Here is a 14,760-nt window from a genome sequence, read left to right on the forward strand (position 1 = left end):
ATATATATGGATCACAAATTAAATAAACGAAAGAAGCTATTAGTATTAAGTAAACGAGTTAAATTAATAGGTCAAACATGGTCAAACTTTAACAAGCTATATATATACACTCTAACATATACTATAACAAGCTATATATATAGTTAAAGTATTACAGTGAAGTGTGTTTGTGTGTGTATATATATATGTGTGTGTATATATATATATATATATATATATATATATATATATATATATATATATATATATATATATATATATATATATATATATATATATATAAGAACACGAAGCACTAGGACCACATGGTCGAGTTCTTTTAGGGATAGACTTGGGAAGATACTAATTAGTATATATACTTTATCATCAAATATATCTATTTGTAAATTGATTCATCGACTTATAACTTACTTAGATGTATCGATGAATATTAATCGATGATTCATCAAAACGTCTCGACCTATATATCGATTAATCTATGTCATGCATTATTAGTGATGAACGAATGAAAAAAGAAGTTATTAGCATCAATTACAATATAGTGTATGTGTGTGTGTGAGAAATTACTCACATACTTAATTATAACTTAGAAAATTTACTTAGATAGATGCTATTATAGTTTATTAAAATTAAATAGTTAATATAATTATTTATAAAGATTATGCTTATAGTTTATAATTATTTATAATAATTGCATAGTTAAATAAAATAAATGCTTGTAGTTTATAATTTTATTTTTTATAGTTTATAATATTTTAAGAAAAAACACACAAAAAAAAGAATTTAATTTTTTTAAAAAAAAAAAATCAACCAAAGTTGGTCGGTTTTTGGTCAAACGGTCAACACTTAATGTACCGACCAAAATTACCGACCAACTTTGGTCGGTAATTCTGAAATCAGATAATTGAAAAACGGGGAAAACCCCCATTTCTCTGAAATTTTCCCCTCTCTTCACTCAAAACCTTCCCCTCTCCTTCTCTATTTTTCTCACATAGATCTCATTCCCCACCCCGCCCAGCCATCGCCGTCGCCGCGCCATCGCCGCTGCCATTGCCACTGCCGCCCCTCTCCTTCTCCATCTCCTAAAAATTCTAGGTTTGAATTACAACCCATTTATTTATTATTTCTAGGTTTTGTTAATTAGTTATGAATTAGTTTCAATTGATTAGTGTTTCAATTATTTGAACATTGCATTTTATTGAGGATTAGGGTTTAGGTCTTGTTTTAATTAGTTTTGTTAATTAGTCAATTAATTATGAATTAGTTTAGTTTATGGTATGGGTTGAATTTCTTTAGTTTAGTTAGTTTATGTTTAAACTCGTAGGATATGAATTGAAATTTTAGTTTTTAGGATTTGTTCTTGTGAATTGAACTTTTAGGATATGAATTGAACTTTTAAGATATGAATTGGACCTTTTGGATATGAATTGAACTTTTAGGATATAAATTGGTGTAATTAGGAAAAAATAATTATCTTGAATTAACTAAAAAAGATATAATTAATTTATAATTGTAGAATAAATTAATTTATTCTTGTGAATCGAACTTTTAGGGTATGGGTTGAATTTCTTTAGTTTAGTTAGTTTATGTTTAAACTCGTAGGATATGAATTGAAATTTTAGTTTTTAGGATTTGTTCTTGTGAATTGAACTTTTAGGATATGAATTGAACTTTTAAGATATGAATTGGACCTTTTGGATATGAATTGAAATTTTAGGATATAAATTGTTGTAATTAGGAAAAAATAATTATCTTGAATTAACTAAAAAAGATATAATTAATTTATAATTATATAATCATGGAGAGATCGATGGTAGCCGTGGGATATTTCATAACATGGTTGTTGGTGAAAGTAGTAGGTCGGTGGAGAATACAAATCTTGATTCTAGAATTCAGGATATGGTTGCGGATGCTTTTGGAGGTGAGCCCAATGAAAATGTTGAACAAACTCCTAATGATGACGCAAAACGTTTTTATGAACAGTTAGAGGAAGCTAGTCGTCCACTACGTGAAGGAAGTCCGCACTCTGAGCTGTCTGTTGCAGTTAGATTACTAAGTATCAAATCTAATTGGAATATTTCTCAAGCAGCCATGGACTCTTTCATTGACCTTATGAGTGAACTAGTTGACCCTAATATCAACTTACCTGGTGATTTCTATAAGGCGAAGAGATTGGTTTCTAAGTTAGGACTTTCGTCAATGAGAATTGATTGTTGTGAAGATGGTTGCATGTTATATTATAAAGATGATGCAACTTTAGACAGTTGTAAATTTTGCGAAAAGCCTCGTTTCAAGAGGCTTTCCAGCGGGAATATGGTCGCTGTCAAGGCGATGCATTATTTACCTCTTATACCTAGGTTAAAGAGGTTATATGCGTCGATGAGTTCTGCTCCTCATATGAGATGGCACTTTGAAAATAGAAGACCACCTGGTGTTATGTGTCATCCTTCAGATGGAGAAGCTTGGAAGCACTTTGATAGGACATATCCAGATTTTGCTAGTGAACCAAGGAACATTCGGTTAGGTCTGTGTGCGGATGGCTTCAAGCCTTTTTCTATATCTGCGACACCATATTCATGTTGGCCTGTCTTTCTTACACCTTATAATCTACCACCTGAGTTGTGTATGATTAGTCCATATATATTCTTAAATTGTATTATCCCCGATCCACATAATCCAAAAAGTTTGATTGATGTATATTTGCAACCTTTGATTGATGAGCTAAAACAATTGTGGTATGATGGTGTTGAAATATATGACATATCAACCAAGCAGAATTTTAATTTGCGTGCTTATTTAATGTGGACTATTAATGATTTTCCTGCGTATGGAATGTTGTCTGGGTGGATGACTGCTGGGAAGCTAGCTTATCCTTACTGCATGAAAAATAGTAAAGCGTTCACTTTGAAACATGGCCGAAAGCAATCATGGTTTGATTGTCACCGTCAATTCTTGCCTGATGATCATGAGTTTAGAAGGATGAAAAATGCATTCAAAAAGAATAAAGTGGAATATGATTCTCCACCTCCGATACTTTCAGGTGAGGAAATTTGGGAGAGGGTCCAGAATTTCAGTAAAGTTATTGAGGCTCCACCTTATAGATTCTCCGGATATGGTGTTAATCATAATTGGACGAAATAGAGTATATTTTGGGAGTTGCCTTATTGGAAGAATAATCTTCTCCGACACAACCTTGATGTCATGCATATTGAGAAGAATTATTTTGATAATTTGTTCAACACAGTGATGGATGTTAAAGGTAAGACAAAAGATAACCCGAAGGCTAGAATGGACTTACAAGAATATTGCAGGCGGCCTGAATTATACTTGGAGACAGCAAACAATGGTAAGGTGTTCAAGCCCAAAGCAAGTTACACATTCACTTTGGAGGAAAGACGACAAATTTGTGATTGGGTTACGAAATTGAAGATGCCTGAGGGTTATGCGTCGAATCTTGGGAAAAAAGTAGATATGGAGGTAGGGAAGTTGAGCCATTTGAAAAGTCATGACTGCCATGTTTTCATGGAGACCTTAGTGCCTATTGCATTTTGTGGTTTGCCTGAAAGAATCTGGAAACCCATCACAGAGATTAGTTTGTTTTTCAAAGACTTGTGTTCTACCACATTAAGGGAAGAAAACCTACTTCGGATGGACCAGAACATCCGTGTAATTTCTAGTAAGATGGAAAAAATATTCCCATGTGGTTTCTTTGATGTGATGGAACACCTTCCAATACACCTTGTACACGAGGCACGACTTGGAGGGCCTGTTCAATGCAGATGGATGTATCCCTTTGAGAGGTAATATTATAAGTTTGATGTAATATTCTATTTTATTTGAATGTTCTTGGCTAACATGAGATTATGTAGGACAATTGGCAAATGCAAATAATTTGTTAAGCAGAGGAATAAGATTGAAGGATCTATATGCGAAGCCTATCTTGCAAAGGAAACTGCATATTTTTGTTCTTATTATTTTGAGAGTAACGTGCCATGTTCTAGGAATAGGCCCAATAGGCACACGGTCGAATGTGTGAATGATCCATTATATCCACCAATGTCCATATTCAATCAACCAGGCCGATGTTCTAAGGATGTTAGAAAGAGAAGTTTGAGTGATATGGAGTACAAGTCAGCTACACTTCATGTGTTGCTAAATTGTCCCGAAGTTGTACCATTTCTCAAGTAAGTATTGATTTATTAGTTATCAAAATATAAAATTTACTGTGACTACATATTGATGCAACTACTAAAAATATTTGATATGTCACAGTCACTTCGTGGGTCAATTTGGCTATGATACTGTATATACGAGATTTGATACGTGGTTCAAACAGTTTGTAAGTGTGTGTGTGTGTGTATATATATATATATATATATATAGTAGTGAATGTATAAAAATTGATTCATAAGTTGTGCTAACTTATGAATTTTTTTAACTCTATGTAGGTAAATAATCCAAATAATGGTATAAATCAATTTTTGAAAGATATATCTTGGGGACCTGGGCTTCAGGTCACAATAATGTCTAAGTACGTAGTGAATGGTTATAAGTTTCATACAAAGGATTGCTCTAAAAATAAAAATAGCAACAACAGCGGGGTGTGAGTTCAAGGTAGTGATGGCAACCAAGTTGGAGATATTGATTATTATGGTGTGGTCAAAAAAATATTACAACTAGAATATACAGGTTGTCCATATAAGAAATTGATACTATTTAGATGCAAGTGGTTTGACCCAAATCCAATAAGAGGTACAAGAGTACACAACCAATACAACATAATTGAGGTTAATCATATGAGGGAGTATGATCGCTATGATCCTTTCATAATTGCACATAACGTTAGGCAAGTGTATTATGCTCCTTATCCATTGCGGCGGAATAATTTCGATTGGTGGGTTGTAATAAAAACTAAGCCTGTAGGTAGGGTAGAAGTCGAGAATGTGTTAGATGTTGCATATCAAAACGATATCTCCAATGTTCACCAAATAGTGGACGATCGGTTAGAAAATGATTTGGAACATCCTGAACGCATATTGGAAGAAGTTGATATAAATGAAGTAACAATTATAGAAAATGAGGACGAAGAATCAACTGATGAAGCTCAAACAAGTGAGGACGAAGAATTCTCGGACGAGGAATAATACGTCGATGAGGATTAAAAAGTTGGTTTTTTAAAGCACTCTCATTTTATAGCTAGTTTCTTATATGTTTCAATCTAAATGTGTATTATATTATGCAGATGGCAGGCAAGGGTCAAGGTAACAATGACCCTACTAGTTCTCGGGGTCGAGAAAGGGGTAGGAAGGGAAAGAGGAGGGTAGAAAATAATACTCCCTCTTGTCCACCCTTTTCAGAGATGCCTATGTCTTATCCTCCACCACACGGCTATACTGAGCTGCCACAGCATCACAAGCCGTACACCTTCATTCAGACACCCAGTCTTCCATCACAGGGCTATAGGACTATACGTACGACATACAGTCCAGCTGCCTCACAACCATCTGCATCACATCCACATGGATCACATCCCTACATATCACAGCCACATGGATCGCATCCATCCATGTCACAGCCACTCGGGTCATAGCCACTCGGGTCACAGCCACTCGGGTCACAGCCATCGGTATCACATCCACTTGGGTCGCATCCAGCTATGTCGCAGTCACAGGGATCACAACCATCTTTATCATCGACTCCATCTATTGTAGGCCTTCGCCTGCGAGGCATTAGCTCTGACCCGCCTACACCGTCTTCACATGCCTCTGATACACATGCTTCGGATGGTGATGACTAGGTAGTGCATTATGATCGATATGGCAGGATCATTATAGTCCCTGAGGGTGATGGGTAAGTGTTATTCATTATTTTTGCGTTTATTGATTTGTAACATTTTTACTAAGATATTAATGTATTTTTATTGTTAAATTGCAGGTTCATGCCGGGTAATAAGACTACGAGGATAATCACCAATGCCATCAGAAAGCTTTATGATGGCCTTTATGCGACTTGGACTGGTTGCCCATTCTCACTGAAGGAGCAAATTTTCAATCAATTTAAAGTATAAATGTTCTTTTAAACAGTTTAATAATTTATATTTATGATGTTTCCATCTAATATTTAACTTTTGAAATACAGAGCAAGTGTGTATAGGAAGATCGCTATAGCACGGAAGTGGCTACAAATTTTCATCATAAAGCTCGCAAGAGATTGGCGGATGCTTTCTCGGATGCTAGAAAGAAGAACAAGAGGCCTGGCTGGTTACTTGAGAATTTGTGGAATGATTTGCAAAGGCAATGGCTTACTGCGGAGTTCTTAGAGAGGAGCGAAAAAGGGAAAAAAGCTCGCGCATCCGAGAAGGGAGGCTCCTTGCACACTGGAGGTGCGATCAGCCTAGGGACAATAAAAAGAAGATTGGTACGTAATTGCTTAAATTATTTTACTTTTCTAAGTATATCTATTCTGTTTATTAACTAAATTAATTTGTTTTCAGGAAAAGAAGTATGAGCGTCCAATGAGTCATGATGAGCTATTCAAGGAGACACATATTGTGAAGAAGAAGAAAGAGGGGGATCGAGATAGGTGGGTCGAGGACCGGGCCTCGACTGCATATGTAAGCTTTTAATTTTCTTTAAGTATTATAATTTACTTTTATAAAAATTTTGAAATACTGATTTAATTTAAAATAATATAGGGTCGCTACCAAAGTAACGTGGAGGAATTCATCTGTAGTCATCCAGCTGGTGAATCGGGTGAGCCAATCCAACCTTCGGACGAGGATGCTGAAAGAATATGGTTGGAGTCTGTTGGCGGTCCAAAATGGGGGAAGGTATACGGGCTTCCTACTAAAAACTTCCATCTCTATAAGTGTGGAATGCGAGGAATAGGGACTTCCTCGCAAGGCGAGCAATTTAATAGGGAGAGCCTCTCCGCTATATAGGAGACAGTGACAAAGGTCACATCAGAGCTAGAAGCGGCGAAGGAAAGAGAAAGGCTTAGAGATGCTCAATTCCTTGGCATGCAAGCTCAGATCAGAACTCTCCTATCTAGTGGAGCTTTTTCGTTGCCCCGATCTCGTGAGTCATCTCCAGAGGGTCGACCTCCACATGATCGTTCCTCCCGTCCTACTCGTGATCGTTCCTCCCGTCCTCCACAAGACTGTTCTCTATATCGTCTTGTAAATGAAAGTTCATCAGACAGTGATGATGATGTTATAGAAAACACCCCTTGACTTTTATATACTTTGAACTAGACAAATAGAACCAGTTTTGAACTAGTTGTAATTAGTTTTAACTTGGTTTTGGATTTTTATGTTCAATTGAACTTTAATTTGTTAGTTTTAAAGTATTTATTGAATGTTTTGGTTGTTGTTGTTGTTGTTGTTGTTGTTGTTGTTGTGTTGTTGTTGTTGTATTGGTATGCTGGCAGGTGGTGTAGCTGCCAAAACAGGCATTTTATGCCAAAATTAAACCCAGAAAAACCGATCAAAGTTGGTCGATTTTTAATAAAAAAAAATAAATTATTCCAAAATACCGACCAAAGTTGGTCGGTTAATGAACATTGAATTCCCAGAATTCAACATTACCGACCAACTTTGGTCGGTATTTTGCCTGCACTGTTGAGATTACCGACCATAGTTGGTCGGTAATGTTTAATTTTAATTATTTTTAAAAAATATATATTTTCAATTACCGACCAAAGTTGGTCGTTTTTTTTAAATTTTAATAATTAATAAAAAAAACATAATTTAGTTAAACCGACCAACTTTGGTCGGTAAAATTAAATTAATAAAATATGTTTCCGACCAAAGTTGGTCGGTAAGTAATTAAACTTGTCAGATGGTCATTTTAAGCTACCGACCAAAGTAGGTCGGTAATTTTCGACCAACTTTGGTCGGTAGGCCATTCCGACCATCAAAACACCGTCCACACCATAATGATCGCGTTTTGGTCGGTAGTTTGCCATAACCGACCAACGTTGGTCGGTTTTTAGCGAATTTCTAGTAGTGTCTCAATATTGTTTTGCCTTAGACCACGAGATCCGTTGAACCGCCCGGTTGTATAGAGTCAACAATAAGTTTGAGATCTCTGCACTTTAAGTTGGAGACCAACTCGGACAACATAAACTTTTTACTGTCGTAGTCGGAATTTGAGTTAGAAACTTCTCTATCAACCTATTAGACTCCAACTACAAACCAATGTGTTATTGAAAGATGATATATATCCTGAAAATGACTCCTCCATATCTAAAAAAATTGGATAAACTATGCTTTTGCAAGCTAATTACTAAGGCTAATACACTAGACTATGTATATGCTTGATGTGCTTTATGGCGGCACACAGAATACAGGGATCAGGTAACATTTGATTAAATTCAGAAAATTGTGCTTGTTTTACAATTGCTAGTCAAGATACAAAAAGAAACAGAAAAATATGTCAACTTTTCAATACTAAATGTCTTTGAACTCAAATAACAACATCCACTTTTACATTTAAAGGCAGAAAAATTCAGGCAAAATCTATGCAAGCAGTATTTTATGTTGTCATGCACCTCTGAAAAAGCTGTTTGTCGATAAGCTTGTTAAGACCTTTGGCCCTAATATAACATGGATATGAAGGTTTAAAATATAACAAGACGCTGAAGCAGAGAATTGAAACTAATCTTTTATAAGCTTGAAGTACTGATTGTCGATAAGCTTGTTAAGACCTTTGGCCCTGGAAACTAAAATGTGCAACTCCAGAAAGAGCAAGAAAGACCTCTCAAAAGAAAAGAATATTTTGGATGATCCAACTGGAAATGAATTTCTACAAGCTGGCAAGTCTATTAGTAGACACTCCGAGATGGATGGAAAAGTTTGGGATCAAGAACCTTAGAAAGATCAAGAATAGGCTTTGATTCTAGGAATGTTGAGAATGATGATCCAGTTGTTGAAGTTGTTAATAACCTCATTTACGAGATCCAAACTAATGATAACTTCATGTGCGGCTGGACATCTTCAGAGGATGTAAACTCCTCAAAGCATCATCAGTGCCTTCCAAGGCTCTCCAGACAATAGTTTTACCATATTTTTTTAATTGCCAATCTTGCAAATTCTATTTCTCTGTCCTCTCCTCTGCTTCTTATCCAAAGTATGCTACTAATATCCATTGCAAGTATATAGCAGAAGATTTGAGAAGAATTAGAGACATAATAAGTGCAAAAACGTTCAATCGTCCTTATAGGGAAGGCATAACAAGCCTCTCCAGGCAAAAGCTTGACCCCTATTTCTTCAACTGTTATGGGTGGAAATCTTGTTTCACATCAACTCTGGACTTTTACTACTTTCAGTGCGGGTCCACTTTTACTGCTAGGTACTTGAAGGCTTGTTTCTTGAAGAATTGAACAGATGGCATCCTTCCTCAGGAAGTCCTTTAAACCTTTACAAAGTTACATTAAAGGAAATATATAACTGCTTATTAAATGGCATGACAGACATATTATGAATCCAACTATGTGTATAATCACTGCAAACCACCTTCTCCATTACCTTTCGTAGAACACATTGAATATTTCCGCTTCGTGCAGTGTTTTTCCTGAAAGAGTGGCTGAACTGTTTTACAACTTTTGTGTTTAATCCTTAAAATCGTCAACGGAGTACCTGCAAGGGATAAAATAGCATTCTTTGGGTTAGAAAGAGAGGAGCTAACAGTGAAACAATATTTTGTAGCAATAAAAGTTGAAGAAAGAGGGAATAACCTTTTGCCTGGAGAAGCTTGTTATGTCTTTCCCGAAAGAACTGAACATTTTTGCACCTATTATATCTCTAATTCTTCTCAAATCTTCTTTGACACACACCACAAATACAAGCAGCATAGTTTGGATAAAAAACAGATGAGATAATTGTGAAACAACATTTGCAAGAGTGGAAGTTGAAGAAATATGAGAAAACTTTTGGCTGGAGAGCCTTGAAAGACACGGATGATGAACCAAGCTTTTTTGATGAGTTAGCACCCTCCAAAAAAAGTCCAGCAGCATGGGAAGTTATCAGCACATTGGATCTCGTAAACAAAGTTATTAATAGCTTCAACAACTAGCTTCAACAACTGAATCATCATTCTCAATATCCCTAGTATCAAAATCTAACATTGCAGGATCTGTTCAAAGGTTCTTGATCTCCATGAATACTTTGGCCATCTATCTCGGAGTGTCTATCAATAGACTTGCCAAATTGTAGAAATCCATCTCCACTTGGCCCATCCAAATTTTTCCTTTCTCCAGAAGGTCTTTTCTTTCTCTTCCTGGAGTGGCACGTTTCTGTGTCACAAGGCTAAAGGTCTTAAAAAGATCATCTTTTATCACTGCTTTAGGCTTATAAATCTTAGTTTCAGCTCTCTGCCTCAGCGTCTTGCTAAATTTCAAGCCTTCGCATCCATGTTGTTCTTCATCATCTGCTTAAATATAGTTCAGTGATATTCTAGAAATTTGCATCAACTTCTAAATCGCAAATAGAAAGGATTATAGATATATTTTGTGGAACAATCTCAATCTTGGGAAAGTTATCAAGCACAAAAATCTGATAGTTGACTTAGATCATGAACGGGACATGGCTCTTGATAAATCACAATAGCATAGATGCGACTTTGGTGTGATCTATGCCAGCATTCTCTTCCAGAATAAAGCCCTCTTTGGAAGTGCATGATAGACAAATACTTCATGCAAGGCCTTCACCTAGATTCTTTTGCCCTGAAATGTAAAATTGGATATTGTTAGAGTTTTAAAAAATTATGTATAGTACTGAAAAATTGACATACTTTGTTTCTTTTACAGGAGTTGTAAAACAAGCACAACCATGACTATGTAAAGTTTTTTGAATTAAAACAAAATATTCTGGATCCCTGTATTCCACCATAAAGCACATCATGCATAGGCATAGTCCACTAGCTTTAACCACATCCTTAGTAATAAGCTTGTAAACACCATAGTTTTTCCAAATTTTTAGAAATATGGAGGAGGCATTATGATACTTAGACTTTTCCTAGGGAGTACAGTTCTAGGCCTTCGATTTCTCCAATAGAAAGACACCATCGAGGATTTCTCCAGAAAAAAGCGATCGCCGTGGAGCCACCAAAGAAGGAAATCGGGAAAAAAGTCAATCACCGAGGAGCTCATCAGGCAAGGAAATGGAGAGGAGTGTATGACAGTTCAGTGGACTTGGCAAAGAAGAAACTCTGACTTTAGTACTGGATCCGAAATTAATCTGAATGTGAATATGGAGAAGCGAATTAGATTTGGGCTTAGGAGTTTGAATATCCAGAAGCTCAATCATTTCCAAACTGGCCCAATTTATTTTTCCTCATTGCAAATTATTCATTTTACGACACATGAGTGACATATCAAGGAACAATTCTGTAGTACAATGAGTAGTTCAATGGTTTTAACTCTTAAAATGTAAAAAAGTTTTAACTTAAAATACACCGACAGTGTATAGAAACTTTTACACTACCAAGTCACTCATAACATATCTATAGGTAATCCCTCCATAAAAAGTGGGATGTTTAATCTTAAAAACAAGGTAGGTTACCGGCTATAATAGGTAAAGATGACGATAGTGTAAATTCTTTTCACCATTAGTGGATATTAGTTAAACTCAATGTAAAAGTACTTATTTGTTTGACCATTGTTGAAGTTATAGGTTCTTTTTAATGTATGCATTATTTATGGTGCACCATTCCTATCTTTAGATGTCTATTAGATGAAAGAAGTAGCCAATTACACATCAAATGACTAAAATTAATCAGATAGATGCAAAAGCATCACATTTTCACAAAGCTCTAACTCACCAGGGAATATGTTGGGCACTCTACTACAAGAGCCACCAATAGCCAAAGGTGTTTTATGAGGTGAAGTTTCCTCTTCAAAAATTAGCTAGAGGGTGACAATGGCATTGCTGACTCTGTCAAAGCCTCGTCCAACCTTCTTTTTGCAGACTTGGTTCTGTAACACCATATCTCAAAGGCTTCACTAAGGTCCGGATATTTAACTTGCTCAGCACTTATCCAATCTGCTAGAATGTCAGCTTGATCATTTGATGGTAATGCTGAAACCAACGAAACTATTGCTCCCTCAATGCATTGGGAAAGGTCTTCGCTCATCATGTATGGAAATGCAGCCTCCGATTTGCCCATTTGATCGGAAAGAAACTTCATTTTTCTTATGTATGGAAGCCATGTCTTGAGCAGTTCCACTCGGCTTTCTGCTGGAAGAACTACAATTCCATAACCTACTGCGTCGAACACTTTTGATGTCATTTCTATTAACTTTATCTTCAAACCCCACATGATAGAATCAAGTCTTTTGTCTTCGATGACCTTCAATAAATTGCTCGATATATTAGCCCAGTGGGAGACGAAGTCCTTCATTAGATCCATCTTCAAAAGAGTGTTACACATCCATTCAAGGTCAGATAGACTCCGCATTACTTTCTTTTCAATATCCTTGTTCGCAATGTCAGGTTCCAAAATCAAGGAGAATAGTTCATTTTCAAAAGAACAAAATATTTTAGACACCAAAATTCTAGTCTCCACTTTTATTTCTTCATCAGCTATGACAAGAGGAATCTTTTCATCATCCTCGAGCATGAACTCAACCTGTTCTTGGGCTGAGGTTCTTAAATCATCTTCAAATGGAGGGAAAGAATCACCGGTTGAAGTGGCAAAGCGGATAGCAGACAAGAAAACTTCTTTCGTACCACATAATTCTGTTTCTTGTATATTGGTACATATGGTCATGGTATAAGCACTAAGTTCCTGAAATGTTCCTTGTCCTCCTTATTCACCGAGGAAAAGCCGAACGACTGAATGCAGCTATGAAGAAGTAGGGACTTCAAAAATATCAAAAGTATATCCAAGAGAGTCCACCTGAGGCAGAAAAGGGTCAATCTAGAGGAATATAAAACAAAGAGTTGAAAGAAACAAGAATCGTAAGGAGTTGCGAATAGTGAAACAACATGCAGATTTCGAAGACAGTAATAGCTAGCAAATAAATGCATTTTTTGAGCAAACATCCTCCTCATTCTTTCACAATGAGTTAAACTATGTAGTTTGTACCATATTACTTGTTTTGGTGCATGCAAGGAGCTATCTATCTCTAACAAATAAATCATAACCAATTTACAGATACTAGACACTAACAAGACTGTCAACCTATGCAAGCAAGATAAATAACTATCAATTTTCAAGCAAAAAGACCCTCTTTTTATTTTCATTTCCTCAAAATAAAAGGATGGAGTACAATAAATAGCCTAGAAAAAAGAAAAATAAACAGCTGCTCAGAGGCTGCTTCTATACACAAGCTATGGACACACAAAAAAAGTTCCCAACTTGGTATATCTTAATAGATCTCTAGTTATTCAAGGAATATAAATTACTAAAAACAGAATCTCTGACTCCCTCAATTTTACTGGGTAGGCCAAAACGAAGATACCAAGATTTAATTTTTATTTCATACCCAAGAAAAACTTAGGACATCATACAATTAACTTGGGAAAAATCAGAAAGAACTATGAAAAATAGAAGCTTTATTTATGCAGTGGATTTCTTCTTTTTTTGAAAAAAAAATCCGGATAAAAGGTGTTTACGGTTTTTGAGAGAGAAAGAGAGACAAAGAGGGTACCTAAAACATCGGTTTCGCCGGAGAAAAAGAGGTGGAGAAGCAGCAGTTTTGCAGCTTAAGTACTAAGCTTAGCTAAAGAAGAAAACTATGGCGTCATTTGGAGTTTTGGGTCTTGTTTTTCGGGTCTAAGTTGAGCCCATTAATACATTATTTGGGCTTGCAGAATGGGCCCCCATTTTCATATTTCTATTTGGAGATTTTCGTTTCTATACAATATTTGAAACTTATTTATCAAATTTATCCTAGTTTTGTATATTAACCGTCCTAAACAAGAATTACTTACAAAATCAACAGAGATGAAGCAGAAGATTAAAATACACCACCTTTGAGTAAGCAGGCGTATCCTCTTCAACTCATCCTTTTCCCTTTTGATTTGTTCTGTTCTTTCATCTTTAACTTCTGACTAAACCAACACCCCATCTTTCCTCCTACTTTTCTTTACCCAAAGTAGCAAGAACTTATTTATAACTTTCAAACAAATTTGATATGAAGTTTATACATCTATAATTGGCATATAATTTAAATACAAATTTTATACAATTATTCATACAATATACAATTTACTTACAATTAATTTACAACTTTTATACAATATTAATAATAAAAAATACAACTACAACAAAATACAACTTAAATACAATTTTGTACAACTATAACACAACTTTATTACAATTCTAATACTTATATTCAATGTTCATACAATATTCATACAAAAATAAATACAAATTTAATATAATTTTTATAAAACCATAATACAATTTTGCTACATATGTACAACTTTAATACAATTTGACGTCTCGACTCTCTTTTTCACATAAATCTCACACCGGAGCAGAACTAATAAAATTTTATAACTAATGAAGGGGTGGCTTTGACTGGTTTTCATGGATGAAGAGGTATAAGGGGATTTTGGTTGGCGGAGCAAAGGGAAGAGAAGAGGAGGGGTCAGCTTCCATTCTAGGGTTTGAAGGCAGTAGGAGTCAGGGAAATTTTTCCTATTTAATTTCCTATAATTAAGGGAATAACTGATTCGCTATTTTCTTAATATAAAGGGATAGACATTAATACTAATTTGTATATAATTGATAAATTATATATGTTCATGCAATT

The 14,760-nt window shown here is 35.4% G+C and overlaps 1 protein-coding gene across 3 annotated transcripts; it reads right to left on the reverse strand.

The window, feature by feature from the left end:
• Positions 1–8,419: 8,419 nt before the first annotated feature.
• LOC104101975 (BTB/POZ domain-containing protein At3g05675) lies at positions 8,420–13,785 on the reverse strand. 3 transcript variants are annotated; one of them, XM_070188085.1, is made up of 6 exons: positions 13,651–13,785; positions 11,820–12,896; positions 9,736–10,722; positions 9,527–9,637; positions 8,792–9,416; positions 8,420–8,756 (listed from the first exon to the last, which is right to left on the reverse strand). In XM_070188085.1, the coding sequence occupies exon 2, from the start codon at positions 12,765–12,767 to the stop codon at positions 11,901–11,903; it is 867 nt and encodes a 288-aa protein (XP_070044186.1). In that variant the 5' UTR covers positions 12,768–12,896; positions 13,651–13,785; the 3' UTR covers positions 8,420–8,756; positions 8,792–9,416; positions 9,527–9,637; positions 9,736–10,722; positions 11,820–11,900. The 3 variants fall into 3 exon arrangements, with proteins under 3 accessions (XP_070044186.1, XP_009607842.1, XP_009607843.1); XM_009609547.4 differs by having other exon boundaries at positions 8,420–9,416; XM_009609548.4 differs by having other exon boundaries at positions 8,420–9,448.
• Between the last annotated feature and the right edge of the window lie 975 nt (positions 13,786–14,760).

This window comes from Nicotiana tomentosiformis, chromosome 11 (assembly GCF_000390325.3).
Source record: "Nicotiana tomentosiformis chromosome 11, ASM39032v3, whole genome shotgun sequence".
Taxonomy (NCBI): domain Eukaryota; kingdom Viridiplantae; phylum Streptophyta; class Magnoliopsida; order Solanales; family Solanaceae; genus Nicotiana; species Nicotiana tomentosiformis.